This window comes from Erythranthe guttata, chromosome 7 (assembly GCF_056151865.1).
Source record: "Erythranthe guttata isolate IM_541 chromosome 7, IM_541, whole genome shotgun sequence".
NCBI classification, from domain to species: domain Eukaryota; kingdom Viridiplantae; phylum Streptophyta; class Magnoliopsida; order Lamiales; family Phrymaceae; genus Erythranthe; species Erythranthe guttata.
Window position 1 is genome coordinate 6,710,236 of NC_142539.1, and position 20,734 is coordinate 6,730,969.

Genomic DNA, 20,734 nt, shown 5'->3' on the forward strand with positions numbered 1-20,734 from the left:
TAACAAGTATAATTGGTAAAACACCGGCACCGTGTATATATCAACTAATTGCCTGATCCCGGATTTTTTTACGTAAATTATATTAGGTGAATTGCTTAAATTGTCTTATTGTATTTACATGAATAACTTAAGTGTTTTCGATACCTATTATGTCCTAGATTTAATGAGTAAATTGTAATCTAAGTAGTTCTGGTCTAGATAAGTTCGTTTCACGATTTATGTTTGATTATGTGACGCATGTGAATTTTATGAAAATTAATGATGTGTCTTATAAGAGTCTTTAAGTGCGTTGCACATATCTAAATAATTTGTTCACTTTATTTCCATTTGTTGGATCTTAATTAATGACTTATGTAAAATTATTACATGTTTTACACTAAATATTTATAGGTGAATTTACTTTGTCTCATATTTTATAATTTATGAAATCTTAATTAATATTACTACATAATAATTTTCTAAGAATAAATATATATATATATATATATATATATATATATATTACATTAGTGCATAAACACACACACACACACACACACACACACACACACACACACACACACACACACACACACACACACACACACACACACACACACACACACACACACATATAGACACACACAAACACATAATACTATTGTAACGATTACAGATGTACGGGGTCGGGTGGTTTCCTGGTCCTCGGCCGATACTTCTGGATTCAAGGGTAAGAAAAGGGAAACACCCTTTGCCGCTCAAATGGCAGCAACAAATGCTATTCGTACAATCGTAGATCAAGGTATGCAACGAGTAGAAGTCATGATAAAAGGTTTCGGTCTCGGAAGAGACGCAACATTACGAGCTATCCGCTTCCTAATATAAGACCCGATCCCAGAAAGACTAAAAGAAAATCATGTATTGGTCCAGGTAAATCCATTTAATTTTATAGAAAAAAATCTAAATATTTCATGCCTTTGTTGACCTCACCCGAACAAAAAAATAAGTTATCATATTTTTTAGGATAATTTTTAATTGAATAAAACTTAAATGGAGGTAGCTTGGATTGATGTAGATATAGTTATTCGCCTATCGAAAGTAGAGGTTGAAACTTTCTATTTTTTATAAATTTATTATTCGAATATAAATCAATTTTCAATCAAAATGAACTTACAATTTTCCCCCACCAACCATTTTTTTAATTCACCAAATAAAAATCCCCTTCCTTTTTTTAGATCCGAAAAAGCTATTTGAAATTTGTAAATTTTTTATGAATCAAGGGTATTATACATTTTTTATTTGAGGTGAATTCGAAGAAATTGTTCGAATAGTGTAATCGTCAATTATTGACATTGGTAACCGACCTAAAGCAATTTGATTTCAATTCGTGACGATCATAAGTAGAAAGTTCATATTCTTCAGTCATTGATAAACAATTTGTTGGACAATAATCAACACAATTACCACAACATATTTTAAAGTGAGTAAACATAATTCCATACTCGATCTCATAGATACATACAAAATTCTGCGGAAAGCCGTATTCGATGAAAGTCGTATGTACGGCTTGGAGGGAGATCTTTCATATCTTTCGAGATCCACCCTACAATATGGGGTAAAAAACCCAAAATAAGTGATTTTAGCCCTTATAAAAATAAAACTGATTCTTAAACTCCTTTCACTCTCATGTCACGTCGAGGTACTGCAGAAGAAAAAACAGCAAAATCCGATCCAATTTATCGTAATTGATTAGTTAACATGTTGGTTAACTGTATTCTGAAACACGGAAAAAAAATCATTGGCTTATCAAATTATCTATCGAGCCATGAAAATAATTCAACAAAAGACAGAAACAAATCCACTATCTGTTTTACATCAAGCAATACATCGAGTAACTCCCGATCTAGGAGTAAAAGCAAGACGTGTAGGTGGATCGACTCATCAAGTTCCCATTGAAATAGGATCCACACAAGGAAAAGCACTTGCCATTCGTTGGTTATTAGCGGCATCCCGAAAACGCCCGGGTCGAAATATGACTTTCAAATTAAATTCTGAATTAGTGGATGTTGCCAAAGGGAGTGGCGATCCCATACACAAAAAAGGAAGAGACTCATAAAATGGCAGAGGAAAATAGAGCTTTTACACATTTTCGTTAATCCATGAACATGATTTATACATCTCGATCGGAAAAGAATCAAGAGAAAAAAAAAGAATCGGAATTGATCGATAGATTTCTCGAAACAAGTCACTTCTTTTTTTGCCCAAGTTGCTTTTCTTTTTATCTAACTCACTTCCTTTTTTCTGTGTGAGTTTCGGGAATATCCACATTCATAGGTCCGAGATCTACATCTATAAATTAAAAGGTCCGAATTATCAACTCTGCTATCAGTTGTTAGAATCAATAGGTCTTCAAATTATTCATTTGAAAAAATGGAAACCCTTCTTATTGGATGATCATGATACTTCCCGAAAATCGAAATTCTTGATCAACGGAGAAACACCCTTTTTGTTCAATAAGATACCAAAGTGAACCCTTTTTTTTATAATTGTTTTTTATTTTATTTTTTCTTAAAAAAATATTTTATTTAATATTACTGTCTTGGCTGCTTAATTACTGTCTCAAATAGTTATTTAACTATCGGAGACAATAATTTAACTGTTAATTGACTCTTTTTTTTCTTAAAAAGAATATTTTAATTATTATTATTATTGTCTTGGCTGTTGAATTACTATCTCCAACACTTATTTAACTATCAGAGACAACAATTTAATTGTTAATTGACTTTTTTTTTTTCGTTAAAAACATATTTTAATCAGTACTACTGTCTTGGCTGCTAAATTACTGTCTCCAACAGTTATTTAACTAACGGGGACAATAACTTAACTGTTAATTAACTTTTTTTTTTTGTTTTTTTTTCTTAAAAAAAATTATTTTTAATTAATATTACTGTCTTAACTGCTAAATTACTGTCTCCAACAGTAATTTAACTGTATGAGATAGCAATATTACTGTATTAATTAATTTTATCGTCTTGGCCTGCATTTTTGCTGTCTTTGACTATAATATTACCGAATCGGACCATAATATTATTGTCTCCGATCGTAATATTACTGTCTCATGCAATCATATTACTGTTTGGCACAGTAATATTACTACTTGGTAAAATAATATTCAAAATATTACTGTCTGAGACAGTACGTGATTTAGCAGCCAAGACAGTAATATTAATTAAAATATTTTTTTTAAGAAAAAGAAAAATTTAAAAAAAAAAATCAACGCCGAAGGCCAGCGGTTGGCTGGCGGAAAAAAAAATTCAGAAAAAAAAAGTTAAAAAAAAAGCCAACGCTGGAATCTTTCCAGAATTTTTTTTTTCAGAAATTTTCTTTTTTTATTAAAAAAAATATTTTTTTGCAAAAAAAATATTAAAATGGGCTTAATGTGATATATTTGTTTAAAAATATGTTATGGAGGGTATTTAGACTAAAGATATGGGGATGGATTTATTTGAAGACTGTTTTTTTGTTGACCAATGTGCATTTAAGTCCATTGCCATGTCCCTTTTTGCCATTTGCCCTTGTTTTTATTATTCTTCCTCGACAAACCATAGCCCACGTACTCAAGTTGTACTAACTAAACTGAAATCTAATGCATCTAGCAAAATCTATATTTATCAAATCACCATTAAGTATCATACACACCAATGCTTACACACAACACACTTTGCACGTTGAGCAAACACATAAATATATCATACAACCTCGACAGGTCATATACAATAACATTTATCATCCAGATTATGCTCATTAAGTGAAAACACTTTTTCTCCACTTATTAAATGAGATTCTTACCGTTATTTTCATTAAAACACCCTTAAATAAAATCCAAAAACACTTTATTGGTATTGAGTTAAAGATTCATGATTTAACAAATCTTATAATCAATACATTTTTTTCCTGCAATAATTTGAAATCTTCAATTTTTTAACCAAGAAAAACATAGATTCACATATTATGAACATATAATAGACATGCATGAAAGAAACATTAAAGGTTAGCACATAATTTCAAATTTCAAGCAAAATGCTCTTATTTTCAAAATGCATAAAAATATTTTAAATTATTTTGGAAAATCCTTCTCATAATATGATACTATTTAATTGCATAAAGAAATCTATAATTTCTTACCTAAAGATGAAAGAGGAAAACGATTCAGCCAAAAGAAAACCTTCAAAAGAAATAAGGACTTATGTGGAATAAAAGAATGGAAATGGAAGCTATTTTCTTTAATGAAATGTTACCTCTTTAAGAGGTATCTCCAAATCCAAACTAACTAAGTGAATGGAAAAATAACTAAATTGATGATGCTAATTACTTAGATCACCTGGGGTAGTATAGAAAACGAGCTGGGAGAGCAAAGCGGATCAGTAGCTTAACAACTTAATGATCCTGAGGTCCATGCGAAATGAACACACGTGAACTAAGCCGGGGGTTGATCCGTCGGAAACCCCTCCGACGCTCAAGTCAGATGTATGGATCGTGGAGATAGTAGAGAGAATAAACACTCTAGATTGTTGGTTAGTAATAGAACCTATCTTAACAAATGAGTAAAACATCTATTTATATGTCGTTGATTGGGTTGACTTACTTTATTGGCCCCAAGTCTTACTTTGAAAATGCTTGGGCTTTCGTGTAGTGGACCTAATTATTAGATAAATTGGGGGCCCATTGGGCCGGCCCAATTAGGTATATATATCATTAAGCTCCCCAACTCTCGAGTCGGGGTGGGAGACTTGTCGAATAGGTTCCAGATCGTGTCGAGAGTTAAATTTGACGTGGTTAAAATAGTTTCCGTTGGCGTTGAATTGATCTCCTTAATTAAATAAGGGATAATCGTATTTATTTGGCAGCGAGGTATATATGTAAGGGTTTTAAATAATATACCAGGGCCAGATAAATAGACTCCTTTTGCGGTGGAAAGAATTAAACTTCAACCTCCTGCGTAATAAATATGGGTAAGTATTTTTAACTTGTGGTCTTCTGCTCTGCTCTTGCTTCTCTAAAAAAAATTTGTGGTAGAGTAGATTTTTTTTTTTCTTGATTGTTTTTTCGGAGAAAAATATTGGTCATGTCGAATCCGATTAAATCTAAATCCTTGCGAATTAAACTTCGAGATCCGGTTGAAGGGGGCGAGAAAACTTTTGGTACGGTGGATATTGGATGCGAGAAGCTTGTAGTATCGGGTGTGAAAATCGGATCTGCGGTAGAAGGTGCCCGAATTTTTGGGGAGATGCACATAGTAGATGGCTTGGATGCAGATGTCGGCTCAAGCCGCGCTTTTAGCCGCCCTAAAATGTGTGAGAGCGCGCGCTTCGAGGCTAGAGGGAAGCCGAGCCGAGCCATCGAGTTGGAGGCTGGCACGGCTGCTGAGAAGAGGAGAGAGAGAGATTCCAGCACACGTGGCCCAATGGGAGGAAGCCACGTGCGCACGTCGGGTACGGGAGCCGAGCCACGCGCGCGCGCGTCGGGCGCTGGGAATGAGAGACGCGCGCGCGTGGCAGTTAAAGTGCCGAAGTTGGGCGCGCTTCCCAAGCAACGCGCGCGCGCGTCGGATGTGCTGGGTGAGTGTGACGCGCGCGAATGGGCCAGTGGGGAGGGGGCACGTGTTCCGGTGTAGGCTGATGACGCGCGCGCACGTGAATCAGCCCCTATTGGGGTCACGCGCGCGCATTAGAGCACCGTTTTCGGCCCGATTCGGGTGAAATCGATGGGCGAATTGCCGAGTGTGTTGATGCACTTGGTGTATTAAACGGGGGTAGTTTCGGACGGCGAGAAGCTATTGAATCTTGGAGCGACGACGTAGGACCGAGTGCTAAAGTTGCGGATGATGTAGATGGGGTTGGTACTAGTAGTCGTTATTCTCGACGCCAAATCGTGGATTTTGGGAGTGATAGTGATGATTCTAATCAATCGCATTCGTCGAGTGATCATGCGGTGCCGAGTAGTGAAGTTGATCCGATTGTGGAAGTGGAGGAGGAAGATGATATTCCGTTGGGTGATGTTGAAATTGATACGAGGAGGCAAAAGAAGATTAAGCCTATCAATTTGAACTTTCTCGATTTTGACAGTGTGCTGATGGAAGAGCATTTGCAGTCAATTCGTCGACTAGTTGGGGCGCCAAGAAATATCGAGTTGGTGTTGCCCGAGAAGGGCGACCGTTTGTATTCCCCTCCCGATGGGTTTCATACTGTTTTCTTGGCGTACGTGACGTGTACATCTCAAATTACTCCGCATCCGACTTGTTGAAGATTGACGAGGAATTTAAGATAGGGTATAGTCAGCTAACCCCGACTGGGGTTCTGATGTTCAAGGCGTTTTACCATAGAGTGTCTCGAGTAGGTCTGCCTGCTACTGTGAGTTTGTTTAAGGCACTATTTACATTGCATCGGCCCACTAAGCTGCCGTTCTTTTGCGTTCATCCTCGTGTTCCATATCAATTTTTGAAGAGTGTGAAGTTGTCTTTGGGGAAATGGAAATCCCAGTTGTTTTATGTGAGAGCTCCCACTTTCGACGCCCCCTAGTTTGGAAGCCTACGTGCGAGAGTTTCAAGATTACTGCGAATATGGCGAAGAGGATTGAAGAGTCTAGGCTGTGTGATGTGGAGTTTGATCCAAGGTGTTTGATACCGGATGGTCAGCACCATATATCCTTTTGTCGTGTGGACATTTTATTTTATTTTTATTTTATTTTTTTGTTTTTTATTTTTTTTATTTTTTTTATTTTTTTATTTTTTTATTTTTTTTATCTCAGGTCTCTTATGTGGTTGTTTTCCTTTGTAGATGGGAGTATTACCTTTGCGGCACTTCGAGCTAAGGCGAATGGGACGTCGAAAATGGTAGCAAAGAAGGTTCCCTCTACGTTGGGAGTTTCTTCGGGTGGTTTGCCTCGTGAGACGGTCCATGTAGAGACTCCTCGAGTGATCGAAGACGACCGTAGTTGTGCTGGTGAAGTGGAGGAGCGTACATTTACGAGAGACCGTGGCATGGGAAAGACGGTAGATATTGAATATGTGGCTGTGCCAAAGCGTCCACGGGTAGACCTTGAGGAGACGTATGCTTTCCATGGTGGGGCAGGGAAACAGTTGTTTACCTTAGGCGTGAATCGTGAAGGGAAGGAGTCGTATTGGGATGTGTCGGACCGTGATTTGCCGATGTTGAGTACCGAGGGGTTCGTTCGGGAGTACGACCGTGCTCGGATGTCTGGTAAGGGCCCTTCTCACATGTTGGAGTTGGCTGGTGGGGATATATGCCGGGTAAGTACTTGTCTATTTTAAAACAACATTTTACGTTTACTTCCTCTCTTTATCGTGTAAAATATTATTTTTATTTTTATTATTATCATTATTATTATTATTATTATTATTATTATTTTTTAGTTGGTAGCGACTTGGAGATATCTCATGGAGCAAGATGGGAACGTGGAAGCTAGGAAGGAAGAGGAGCGGGCTCGAAGTCAGGCGCGTGAGGACGAACTTTGAAGCTAGTTGGAGATGGCGCGGTCCGATCATGCTCAACGGACGGAAGAGCTTGCTCAGAGGACAGAGGAGCTTGCTCAGAGGTCAGATGAGCTCGAGGTTATCCGAGGTGAGGGGATGGCGTATAAGGATGATGTTCAGAAGTTGAACGAGTGCTATGACCAGCTCAAAGAGAAGTACGAAGTTGAGAAGGCGACGGGGAAGAGGTTCCTCGCGACTTCAGGTGGTGCTGCTTATAAGGAGTCCCTCGTGGAGGAAACCAAGCTTGGCTTCCGAGGTAGTGCTGAGTGTGCTGCTATGATTGAGGAACATGCTTTGGCTGTGGTCTATAAGCCATTAGTACGTGCCTGTCGCAAATACCTTCGCGAGGCGGGTGGTATCAGTGAGAGGGTCATTCGTGGGATGGAAGCTGGTATATCAGATGAAGAGGAGGATGAGGCAGATGTCAACGAGACGGGCACAGAGCTCGTTGATGACATGCTTGCTGATGACCCCGCTGTGGGGGCGTCTTCCGCCCGTGGTGGGGGAGTTAAGACTGATTTGCTGGGATAGAGAAACTCTTTTATTTATTATTTTCTATAGATTTCTTAGTTTGTTTTTATTGCTGATGTAGATGGGTATGTCCTCTACTATTTCGTTTGAATTTCTTCATTATTTCACATTTGAAGTTTGATATCTTGAATTATTTATTATGTCATTGTCAAGAATTTAATGCGTTGCTAATGTGTATTTATATTTAGCATTGTACGCGATGTACTTGAGGAGGGGATCAGTCTCCCAAGGTTTTTGTTAAGGGTCGTGCCCATTGTTCGGACCGCGTGGGTCTTAAATATATTTGTCTGTGGCCACGTTTTAAAAGTAACACCTTGTGAAACAAATAAAGGGACCTAGATAATCCAGCTGACCAGGCTATATGGATTATCTAAACCTCTCTAAGTGTTTGTAGGGTTGTATTGAATTGAACTCATGGTAAGAGGTAATTTGTATAGATGTAACGGCACAGAGAGTAAAGCAAAAATTGTGATTTATTCAATGATAGCAAAGGAGAATTGTTACAAGCCTATGTGAGGCGAAGGGAAATAACTTTCGAATGTCATAGGCCTACGTGAGGCGAAGGGAAATAACTATTACAAAAGCAAATAAGTTGATTAAAAAAATTCTTCTAAATGATTTTACTAAACTTGTTTTTCTTCCACGTCTTCCTTGTACTCGTTTTCGCTGTGTTGATGGTAGATTGAATTCCTTTGGCGTCTCTATGCTTGAAAAGTATAGTTGAGAAAAACATTGTTTAAATACTTGTACTGAAGACTTAGTAATTGAAGCTGGGGTGATGTGTACTACAATTTACGTACCCTACTATGGGGATTGCTTTTCTTCCTCGCACTCCGAGATATGAAATCAACTCGTGAGTTGTTGTGATTTGCTGTGTGATCATGCATGTTAGTGGAATTATTTTATCACGTTAGTAAGAGTATACAAGAGCATGCGTGTGATATATTTTAGTGGGAGTATTGTTACCCTTGGCGATGTGGTATGAAGTGTCTTCGCTCTTTGGGCCATTGATGAGTAATATGCATCCCCTCGTAATTGGTTCTCAATCTGTAAGAAGATGATGAGATGTGATTATGAATTGCTGATGTAAGTAAAATTACTAGCCCCCCAGTTTAGGTCGGATGTTTACGCACCTCGTCATGAAGTAGAGACTACCCTCGCATGTAGGGATAGTTTTGCAAGACGAGTAACGTGGAAGGTCGCGGAACCTGCAGGGGTAACAATTTGTAAGAAATTTTTGTATAAGATGGGTATGGGTGGTAACTTCAATGGATCTTAAGTAAGGTAGATGTATACCTTAAGCGTAGAACCGTCTGAGGTTCCCTATATTCCTAGTTCTGGGTATAGGGTGTCCGTCAGGGTTCTCGAGACGATATGCTCCAGTGTTGACCACTTTTGTGATTATATATGATCCTTCCCACTTTGGATCGAGCTTACCAATGGGGTGCGAGACTTCAGCTTTTTGGATGACTAAATCTCCAACTTGAAAGGATCGAGGGCGGACCTTTGAGTTATAGGCCTTGGCCATGCGTGATTTATACATCTGTTGCCGGATGCATGCGATCTCTCGTAGCTCATCTACGAGGTCCAGGCTTCCCCGCATAGCTTCTTCGTTAGCTGCTGGATCATAGTTGGTGATTCTCCAAGATGGTTCACTGATTTCAACGAGTGCGATAGCCTCTGTACCGAACGCCAGATTAAAGGGCGACTCTCCGGTTGCTGTTCGTGGGGTTGTGTGATAAGCCCATAGGGCGCTAGGAAATTCTTCCACCCACTTCCCTTTGGCACTTCCAAGCCTTGTTTTAAGGTGTTGGAGTATGGTGCGATTCGTGACCTCCGTCTAGCTGTTAGCTTGTGGATTAGCTACGGATGTGAAGAACTGTTTGATGTCCAAGCCGAGGCACCAATTCTTCACTTTGTCGCCGCAAAATTGGGTTCCATTATCTGAAATAATGGAACGTGGGATCCCAAAGCGACATATGATGCTCTTCCATAGGAATTGGATGACTTCTTCTTCTCGGATGCGTGCTAAGGGTTCAGCCTCCACCCATTTGGTGAAGTAATCCACTGCTACAATGAGGAATTTGCGCCCTCCCGTGGCGGGCAGGAATGGTCCAACTAGATCCATTCCCCATTGGGCGAAAGGGATGGGGCTGTCAATCGGTTGCATTAATGCCGCTGGCAGGTGAGGGACATTGGCATGCTCTTGGCAAGGCTTACACCTCCGAACTAATTTCTTGCGTCTTTATGCATTGTTGGCCAGTAGTAACCTTGCCTCAGTAGTTTGAGAGCTAAGGTTCTCCCGCTCAAGTGATTTCCGCAGATACATTCATGTACTTCTCGAAGTACGTAATTTGCTGTGGTTGGGTCGAGGCACTTGAGATAGGGGAATGAGAATCCTCGTTTGTACAATTCTTCTCCCACTATAACGAAGCGAGCGGCTCTTGTTTTCAACTTGCGTGCTTCAGTGAGATCAGTTGGGAGTTGATACGAACCACGCCAACATCGTGACGAGACCCGATATCAATACTTCGGATTTCAAATCCCGGACCGTCCAAATGAAGGAATCAAAAGGCGGAACCGCGACCCATTGCCTATAAAGAGGCAATAACCTTGGTATGTGAAGACGCCACAATCGACTGCGGAAGATCGATTGATAAGTCGAGGTGAACAAACGGAATCCACCGTAATGTTCGAACGGTTCATAAAGAACCAAACGAGAATACTCTCAATTAAACCATTAAATTTCGTCCATTAAAAATCAGCCAAATTGGCTACATATTTATAAGATCTAAAAAGACTCTTTTTTCACAAGGAAAAGGACTCTTTTTTCACAAGGAAAAGGACTCCTTTTTCACAAGGAAAATGACTCTTACCTAATCTATAATAAGGAAACTAATAAATAAGAAAATCCTAGCCATAACTAACTCTAAAATAATATAAATATTATAAACCTAATATAAAAACGTAATATAATAAAATCTAAACTCGAAATATCAAGTAGACGACACGAACATTCTTCATAACTCGAGTAGACATTTGGCTGTGCACGTGTCTTCACTTCAAGCTCGATTTCTGACCTCCTCCACACCGAATCTTTCTCGGATCAAAACAGCAAAGTTTTAGATTTTTAAGTTGGCTTTCCGTAGCAATTCGAATCATCTTAATTGGACTTCAGATGAGAACGTAAAAGCCAAATAGTGTACTCTGCCAGAATTATACGGGACTTTTCGGGATGCATGAAATTCGACTTGTCCAACGAATTTTCCTCTTCCTTGTCTTCCAATTCTTCGTGTTGGATGTATTTAGGATCATATCATTGAATTCATATTTGGAGTTTAGATTTTATTAAATTAAGTTTTTATTTTAGGACTTATTATTTTATATTATTGTACAGTTAGTTATGGCTAGGATTTTCTTATTTATTAGTTTCCTTATTATAGATTAGGTAAAAGTCATTTTCCTTGTGAAAAATGAGTCTTTTTTTAATCTTATAAATATTTAGCCAATTTGGCTGATTTTAATGGACGATTTTTGATGATTTAATTGAGAATATTCTCGTTTGGTTCTTTATGAACCGTTCGAACATTACGGTGGATTTCGTTTGTTCACCTCGACTTATCAATCGATCTTCCGCAGTCGATTGTGGCGTCTTCACATACCAAGGCTCTTGCCTCTTTATAGGCAATGGGTCGCGGTTCCACCTTTTGATTCCTTCTTTTGGACGGTCCGGGATTTGAAATCCGAAGTATTGATATCGGGTCTCGTCACGATGTTGGCGTGGTTCGTATCAGGAGTTCTCTTTTCTTGAGATACTTTATGATTGGAGTGAACCAGCATGGTTCATCCTCCTCGTTGTACTGTCCTTCACTGGTTGAAGTTATCTCCGGCTGAGGTGAAGTGAAGAGCGTCACCTTACGACTTCCGATGCTTTCCATGGAGCTTCCAAGCCTAGCTAATTTGTCATCATTGATGTTACTGGAGCGAGGTACTTGTCTTATCTCGTAGCTCTCGAATTTGGATAACAGAGTGTGCGTGAGAGCCAAATATTTGGCCATGGAGTCTTCTTTGGTCTCGTAAATTCCAAGTACCTGGTTAACGACGAGCTGAGAGTCGCTTTGGATTAGGAGCTTACGCGCTTCGGCTGCTAAGGCGAGACGGAGTCCTGCTATCAGTGCTTCATACTCAGCGACATTGTTTGAAGCTGTGAATTCGAATCGTTGAGCATATTCGAATTCATCTCCGTCAGGGTTCGTTAGTACGATACCCGCGCCACCTCCTATGGTTGTGGAAGATCCATCAACGTTGACGGACCAAGTGGGGAGAGAGGTGCTCTCTTCTACTGAGGTCATTTCTACTAAAAAGTCGGCCAAGACTTGTGCCTTGATGGCGGGGCGGGGTCTGAATTCTACCCCGTACTCACTCAGCTCTATCACTCATTTGGCTAGTCGCCCAGATGTCTCGGGACACCTTAATATCTGCTTCAGGGGGTAATTGGTGAGAACCACCACTTGATGTGATTGGAAGTCAGGTCGGAGTTTTCGAGCTGCATTAATAAGGGCGAGAGCGAGCTTCTCCATATTTGTATAGCGTTGTTCGGCTCCTTGAAGGGCGCGACTAATGTAATATATGGGTTGGTGACCTTTTCCTCCATCTCGGATGAGGACTGCGCTGATGGCGTCAGCTGAGGTAGCTAAGTACAACAAGAGGGTGTCTCCAGGCTGAGGTTTTGTAAGCAAGGGTGGTGATGCAAGATATGACTTCAGCTCGATGAATGCCTTTTGACATGCTTCATCCCATTCAAACTTTTTTCCTCCCCTTTAAATCTTGAAGAAGGGGAGAGCCTTGACCGCTGACCTTGAAATGAACCTTTTCAGGGATGCTAAACAGCCGTTAAACTGTTGGACTTTCTTGATAGATGTTGGTGGAGCCATGGAGGTGATTGTTTCGATTTTCACGGGATTAGCTTTGATACCCTGCTGCGAAATCATATATCCCAAAAATTTGCCTCCCCGAACTCCGAATGAACATTTGAGGGGGTTGAGCTTCATCTTATATTTTCGCAGGGTGGCGAAACACTTATCCAAATCGGTTAAGTGGTCCGAGACCTTGACACTTTGGACGAGCATGTCGTCGATGTACACCTCCATATTCTTACCTATCTGATCTGCGAACATTGCGTTCACTAGACGTTGGTAAGTAGCTCCCGTGTTTTTTAATCCGAAAGGCATGACTTGATAGTAGTAGATGCCTTGGTCTGTGACGAAGCTGGCCCTCTCTTGGTCTTCCGGGGCGAGTAAGATTTGGTCATATCCTTGATATGCGTCAAGGAAACTGAGGAGCTCGCATCATGAGGTCGAATCGATGAGTTGGTCGATTCTTGGTAGAGGAAAAGGGTCTTTCGGGCAAGCTTTGTTGAGGTCAGTGAAGTCCACGCATAACCTCCACTTGCCACCGGGCTTGGGAACGAGTACTACGTTCGACAACCATTCAGGGTACTGAACTGGTCGTATATGACCTGCCTCTAGAAGCTTCGCCACTTCCGCCTTGATGTGTTTGTTGCGTTCGGGACCGAATGTCCGCTTTCTTTGTTTAATCGGCTTCATCCTTTTGTCGACGTTGAGCCGATACAGAGATACTTGAGGGGGAAGGCCTGACAAATCTTGAGCTTTCCAAGCGAACATGTCTCCATTGTGTCGCAGGAATTTGATTAGTTGCTTCTCCATCTCTGGATCCAAGTCGGATCCGATGCATAAGAGTTTGGACTCATCTCCAAGTGTGAGCTCTATGAGTTTAGCTCTTCGACGGCAGCTAGCTTGATGCTATCGTCAGGTACACTGATGAGGATTTCTCTATCGTTCTCAATGATCGCGTTGACCCATTTCCGTTTGTCGGGTTTTTGGGTGTCGTCTCCCCTTCCGGACGGTTTAGGCTTCTTGGAAGGTTCTCGTAGGGCTCTTGCATAGCACTCTCGGGCGAGACGTCTATCTCCAAGTACTTCCCCCATTCCATAGGGAGTAGGGAATTTCCACTTCTGATGGTAGGTGGATGGTACTGACTTGAATGTACGGATTGCTGGCCTCCCTAGGATGATGTTGTAGGGGGACGACTTGTTGACGATGAGGAATTTGATTATCTTGGTGATTCGACAAGGGTTTTCCCCTAAAGAGACAGGCAACTCCACTTCTCCCATGGACAAAATGCCCTCTCCTGTGAATCCTTTTAGGGGCGTGGAGATGGGGCTAAACCGGGCATTATCTATGCCCAGCTGCTTGAAAGCGTGGAGGTATATGATGTCGGCTGAGCTTCCCTCGTCCACTAATATCTTCTTAACCAAGAAGTTGGCCACCGACGATGTGATTACTAGTGCATCGACATGATCTTCATCTGGACCTTCAAGGTCCGAAGAGTTGAAGACTATGTTATTATCGGGTCTATGTATCTGGTAGATAGATGCGGATGAAGAGGCATGCTCTTGATTCATACGTGGTGACCGAGCAAGGTTGCGTCTCGCATTTTGTGAATCGCCACCCGCTGGTCCTCCGGAGATAAATGTAATGACTCCCCGGGTGGGTTGATTATCATTGTTATCTTGTTCTCGCCGATGACGTCCCTCCTCTCTTTGTTGTGGTTGATCTCGATTGTTATCTCGGCGTGGGAGTCATCACGGCGCCTGTTTCGAGTCTTATCGATGTACTCGCCTAAGTGGCCCTGCTTAATCAATCTTTCAATGGCTACCTTGAGTTGTGCACAGTCCGCGGTAGTATGTCCTCTATCCTTTTGGAATCGACAATAGCGATCCGACTTTTCTCGTTTCGCATTTGGCTGCATAGGACGTGGAGGTTCTGCTAAACCTCTTTGTTCTATCACATGAAGGATTTCAGTGAGGCGAGTGTTTAGCGGAGTGAACCGATTGTATGAGGAAGATGATTGTCCTTGAGGAGGGGGTGGTGGACGTCTATCATCTCGTCTTCTAACGTCCTGTCGATCATATTCCATCTTCCTCTTGGAAGGAGCATGGGTAGAAGCTTCCTCTATTCGCACGTATTTCTCAGCTCAGTTCAGCAACTCCTCAAGGTTTCCTGGTTTCCTTCCGCGATAGATTCTTTGAATCTACCCGACTTCAAGTTTTGTTGCATAATCCTAGAGAGCATATCTTGCCCTACACTGGGGACTTCATGGACGGCTTCTACAAAACGCCTGATGTAGTTGCGAAACGTTTCGTTATCTCTCTGTACTACAGAGAAAAGGTGGGCTGGGGTCTTGGCATACTGCTTGTTGATGGCGAATTGGTTGGTGAACCGTGTTGACAGCCGAGCGAAGGTGTCAATCGATCTCGTGGGTAGAGAGTTGAACCAATTCTAGCTCTCTTGGAGAGAGTGGTGCGGAACATTTTGCACATCGCAGCGTTCGTCGGGCCATACAAATCTGCCATGGCGTTGAATTTCTCTATATGCTCCTGTGGATCGGTGGTCTCTTCAAATTGATGTAACCCCGAGATCTTCACTCCTTGAGGTAATACCTCGTTGAGGATGTCTATGGTGAAAGGGCTACGTCTTACTGGGACGGGCATTCTTTCACCCGTTGGATTGTTCGGTTGGGGGAAAGGAATTTGGCGAGACATTCTGCTGTTTACCTCGCCTTCTCCTTCATTAAAGAGATGGACTCTCTGTGGAGACACATTCCCCCATGGGGGTGAGCGCTGACGTTGCTGTCTGGGCTGTGCCCCTCTGTGATTGGTGGATAGCTGCACTCGGGACCGTGGGTCCGAGGTGGAGGAGGAGACACTTATTTGGTTCTGGACTGGCGGTGGTGCCATAGGTTGCCCCATAGGTGGAGCTGGCGCTGGTATCACATTGGGAGCGTTTGCCCCCATCGTGGCGATATATTGAGTGGCGGCTTCGGTGGCGGCGCGAGTTGAGGCTTCTGCTATCATGCGTTGAAGCGCATCCTCGGTTATTTGAACCGTTTGAGGAGCAGAGAGTGGCGGATCGGCGAGTGGTGGGTCCCGAGGGGGGATCACCTGAACCTCGCGAGGCGGATCCACGGCACGTGGAGGAGGTGGCAAGCCAGATCCTCCACGGACTGGGAGGTTATTAGCTGTGTCATTTTTCTCCGAGCAGACGCCTTAGGAGGATCTTGTTGGACGTAATCTGGTTTGCATCGTTCCCACAGACGGCACCAAAATGATGATGCTAATTACTTAGATCACCTGGGGTAGTATAGAAAACGAGCTGGGAGAGCAAAGCGGATCAGTAGCTTAACAACTTGATGATCCTAAGGTCCCTGCGAAATGAACACACGTGAACTAAGCCGGGGGTTGATCCGGCAGAACCCCCTCCGACGCTCAAGTCAGATGTATGGATCGTGGAGATAGTAGAGAGAATAAACACTCTAGATTGTTAGTTAATAATAGAACCTACCTTAACAAATGAGTAAAACATCTATTTATATGTCATTGATTGGGTTGGGCTTACTTTATTGGGCCCAAGCCTTACTTTGAAAGTGCTTGGGCTTTCGTGTAGTGGACCTTATTATTAGATAAATTGGGGGCCCATTGGGCCGGCCCAATTAGGTATATCATAAATGAATGGAGAAAAATAGCGTCTGAGTGTCAAATTGAGAGGTTTTCGCTCTCTCGAGAGGGGGCAAGTGTTCTTGATGGTGCTCTTGGTTTAGTCCAAATATATAGTTATATAGGATTTGTATTTTTATTTTCTTTATTTACTTTCTTGAATCCATATAAGGTGTTGGCCGACGGAGGTGGTGGTGCTTCGGGGGTGATTGAAGAGAGAAAACAAATGTGGATTTAGGTGTTAAAAAAAGGAAGAATGTCCTTTCAAATGACTAAGCATGCATGAGTGTAGGATTAATGCAAATAATTACTAAATAACATATGGACGATCATGGAAATTAGCTAATTTATGTTCAAATAAACAATATCATCAATTTATATATCACAAACATGTGTGTGTATGTTTATATGCACTAATGTAATATATATTTATTTGTAGAAAATTATTATGTAATAGTGTTAATTAAAATTTCAAAAAATATTGCAATAGGAGACACTATAAATTCACCTGTAAATAGTTAGTGTAAAATATATACCAATTTTACATAAATTATGTAATTAAGCTCGAACATATGAAAATATAGTTTACTAATTATCTAGATATGTGTAACGACATAACAACTTTTATAAGATAAATAATTAATTTTTATAAAATCACGCAAGTGACGTAATCACACATAAATCATGAAATAAACTTAACTAGAGCACAAATACTAGATTGGATATTTACTAATTAAATCTAGCACATAATAGGTATCGAAAGAACTTAAGTTATTCATGTAAATACTTACTACAATTTATGCAACTCACCTAATATATTTTATGTAAAAAAAATCCACAATAAGGCAATTAGTTGAGATATACACGGTACGTGTGTTCTAACAACTTTTTGTTAAATTCACTTTGATTCCTTGTGTTAATTAACAAAATTTATGGTAAATCGAATCATAGGATTAGCATGAAAACTTCAGTACATGATCAATGAAATTCGTAAGCTCCTCTCACCGGAGAGGGGCGTAGAACACATTGATCGAGAGCGAAATCAAGTGGCAGACGGTTTGGCCAAGTTGGCTCTTACGCACAAAACTAACTTACGTTTTTGCAGTAGTATAGATGTTCCTAGTATGATTCTGCAGTTAGTTTTAGTGGATATTTTAGGACATTTTACTTTTCGTAATTGTAAATAGGGGGTACTATTTGCCTTGTTCAAGGTCGACAAGGTTTTTAACGACGCCCGCATGTGCCTTCATGAAGTAAAAGTACAATTTTGGCCAAAACAATAAAATAAAAAATAAGAAAAATTATGCTTAGTGCAAAAAAATGAAAAAATAATAATAATAATTAATATGGAAAAATTGACAAATACTTATTTTAGACTTAAGAAAACAAATCTATTTTTCGTTTAGTATTAATGAATATATAATTGAGGTAAAAAAAATACATGATTAACGCCACAATTTCGAGCATGAAAACTTAACCTGATTTGGACTTCCCTAACCAAAAACCATTTGACTATTTCGTAAATATACTTAAACATTGAGAAATTTTTGATATGCGTTCTATTAATTTTTTCAAACATTTGGGGAAATTTTATGGTAATTCTCATGCAAAACTTTCATGCAAAGATTTTATGAAGCTCTATATTCTTCCATCAGGTTTGCCGTTGTCGCTTAATGTAATGCTTCTTTTCCATAAGAAAAAAAGTTAAAGAGAAGATATTTTTGAGATGATTACTATGTGTTATGGTTTGTGGGTATTCCAAAAATTATCCCTAAAGAAAAAACAAATAATCATCCTAAAAAGTAATACCCACATAAATATTTTAAACTAGATATCTTAAACATAACTTCGAATTAGTGCATGAATAAATGAATTGATTATATGATTGGTTAAATCATGAATCTTCAGCTCAATACCGATAAAGGAATATTGGATTTTATTTAACGATGTTTTAGTGAAACTAATGGTAAGAATCTCTTTTAATAAGTTGAGAAAAGGTGTTTACACTTTGTGTGCATAATTGGGATGATAAATGTTGTTGTACATGATCTTTTGGGGCTGTATGGTTTATGTATTTGCTCAACGTGTGTGTGCTTTGGTGTGTGTGATAATTAATGGTGCTTTTATTAATTTTATTTTGCAAGATGCATTATATCTAAGTTTAGTTAGTGTAAGTATATTACGTGGGTCATGGTTTGTCGGGAAGAATAATAAAAATAGATTGCTCCATACATATTGCGCTTTGTTAGAATATTTAATATTATAAAGAGAATGAATCATGTACCCAATAATAAATAAATAAAATAAATGTGAGATTTTTTTCTATTTAGGAGATTTACCATATATACATTATAAAGTGACTAGACCTTGTAATTGATAGAGAGTAAAAAAAGTAAGTATTTCACATCTTAATTATTTATTTGACCAGTGTATTTAGTCAAATATATTTGTAGATTGTGTAAACTTGTATTTGAAGAAATTATGTTTGTAATCACATTTACATCATGTCATACTACTATTGTTGTAATTTTTCACATAATAAACATAAATACCACCAACGCATATAGTTAAATTTACACACAATCTTCTCATTTGTCTCTCGCTCTCAACACACACAAACAAACATAAGAGTTTTAGGGTTAAAAAATGGCAAAACAAAATAACAATGGGAAGAGGGTCATAGAAGAACAAAGTGCACCAGCTAAAATCTGTCTTTCCTTTAAGTCACAGGTATGTTTTTCCATTGGTTTTCAACTTTACTAACCCATGTTTTTGTGCCATCATTTTTGTCTCCTTGTTGTGATTTGGTCTCGAATATAATTTTTTCACATAAATGATTTATCAATCTAGTCGATCCAAATCGTTACATACAAATTAAATTTTAAATAGATATCTAACACCTTTTTCAAACCCTAAATATTTTTTTTCTTCCGAATGTATAAATAATGAGATCTTAAAAATAATTACCATATCTAAGAATTAATTACAATATCTTAGAAACAAAAAAATGACTAACTTAGTGTCACCCACCGTGTTAAGTAGAAGATGCAATGCCTTTTTTTCTAATGATTTTACCATAAGGAAAAATTTACACAGATCATTCTCAAAACAACAATGAATTGATACTCGCATAATTATTTTATAAATCCATTTTTCATTTTTTTTCTTTTTTACTCATTTATTTGGGAATGGTATAATTGTAGGACGGGACTGAGGCATATTACAAATTTGTATGTGATAAGAAGATACGTTATCTTCTTCAAAGTTTTTGCAAAGATATTGGTTTGGACTACCAGACTGTTGTCTTTTTGTTCGACGGGAAACGGGTTAATAGCAGTCACACCCCACTTCAGGTAATTATTAAATTGAAGTTCAAAATATGTATTGAAATTTCAAATGAGATATTATTTGTTTTTACTTACAAAGGAACCTTAACTTACCGTATAAAATTATACATACTAAATCAATTTGTTTTTCTTTTTTGGAATCTCCAATCCTCTCAACCTAAGAGTGTTAATTAAGATTGCAACACAACCATTAAAAGCTAATAAATATGCATAAAACTTTGAAATATATTGAAATTTCCTTCTCACTAATTTTGACTAATAACTACTCTTCTTATTTGTGAAACTTAATTAACAGTAGTATGATTTAGAAAAACACTGAGTATTGAATCATTGAAGTTTTAATGTGATGTGCTAATAATATTATACAACATAATTTCTCACAAGCAAAATTTATTTTGTAATAGAATGAATAAATGAATAACAGGGAAATATTGTTACATTTTTTCATCTTGATAAACTATGAATTTTTATTTTGCTGAATACAATGGAAATAATATTGATGTAAAAATAAACTTGTTGCAGCTCGGCATGGAAGATGGAGATACAATTGATGTCATGCTTCATCAAGATGGAGGATGCCTCATTGAAAAGGACATATGAGAATTATTAGTCATATAACTTTTGTTCTATGTTTTTTTTTTTTTGTTGTCATGTAACTTTATTGAAACTTTTATTAACGAACTATTGTTCATTCCATTAAATGTTTGGGGGAATTGAAATATATGAGGATAAGTATTTTCGTTTGTTTTT

General features: G+C 39.0%; 3 protein-coding genes across 3 annotated transcripts; all 3 read right to left on the reverse strand.

Annotated features, from left to right (window-relative positions):
* Window positions 1-9,359: 9,359 nt before the first annotated feature.
* Window positions 9,360-10,391, reverse strand: LOC148769096 (uncharacterized). The gene is made up of 2 exons (XM_088820226.1): window positions 10,333-10,391; window positions 9,360-9,858 (listed from the first exon to the last, which is right to left on the reverse strand). The coding sequence occupies exons 1-2, from the start codon at window positions 10,389-10,391 to the stop codon at window positions 9,360-9,362; spliced, it is 558 nt and encodes a 185-aa protein (XP_088676352.1).
* Window positions 10,392-11,829: 1,438 nt separating this feature from the next.
* LOC148769097 (uncharacterized) lies at window positions 11,830-12,414 on the reverse strand. The gene has a single exon (XM_088820227.1). It carries the CDS (start codon window positions 12,412-12,414, stop codon window positions 11,830-11,832), a length of 585 nt encoding a protein of 194 aa, XP_088676353.1.
* A 1,433-nt stretch (window positions 12,415-13,847) lies between these two features.
* Window positions 13,848-14,546, reverse strand: LOC148769098 (uncharacterized). Its single transcript, XM_088820228.1, has one exon. It carries the CDS (start codon window positions 14,544-14,546, stop codon window positions 13,848-13,850), a length of 699 nt encoding a protein of 232 aa, XP_088676354.1.
* Between the last annotated feature and the right edge of the window lie 6,188 nt (window positions 14,547-20,734).

Bases quoted from the DNA above. Each gene is read 5' to 3' on its own strand.
- LOC148769096 (XM_088820226.1), bottom strand. From the start codon at position 10,391: ATGTATCTGCGGAAATCACTTGAGCGGGAGAACCTTAGCTCTCAAACT. The intron at 9,859-10,332 runs GTTACTACTGGC...CCTTAAAACAAG, and splicing joins TCTCAAACTACTGAGGCAAG to GCTTGGAAGTGCCAAAGGGA.
- LOC148769097 (XM_088820227.1), bottom strand. From the start codon at position 12,414: ATGACCTCAGTAGAAGAGAGCACCTCTCTCCCCACTTGGTCCGTCAAC.
- LOC148769098 (XM_088820228.1), bottom strand. From the start codon at position 14,546: ATGAATCAAGAGCATGCCTCTTCATCCGCATCTATCTACCAGATACAT.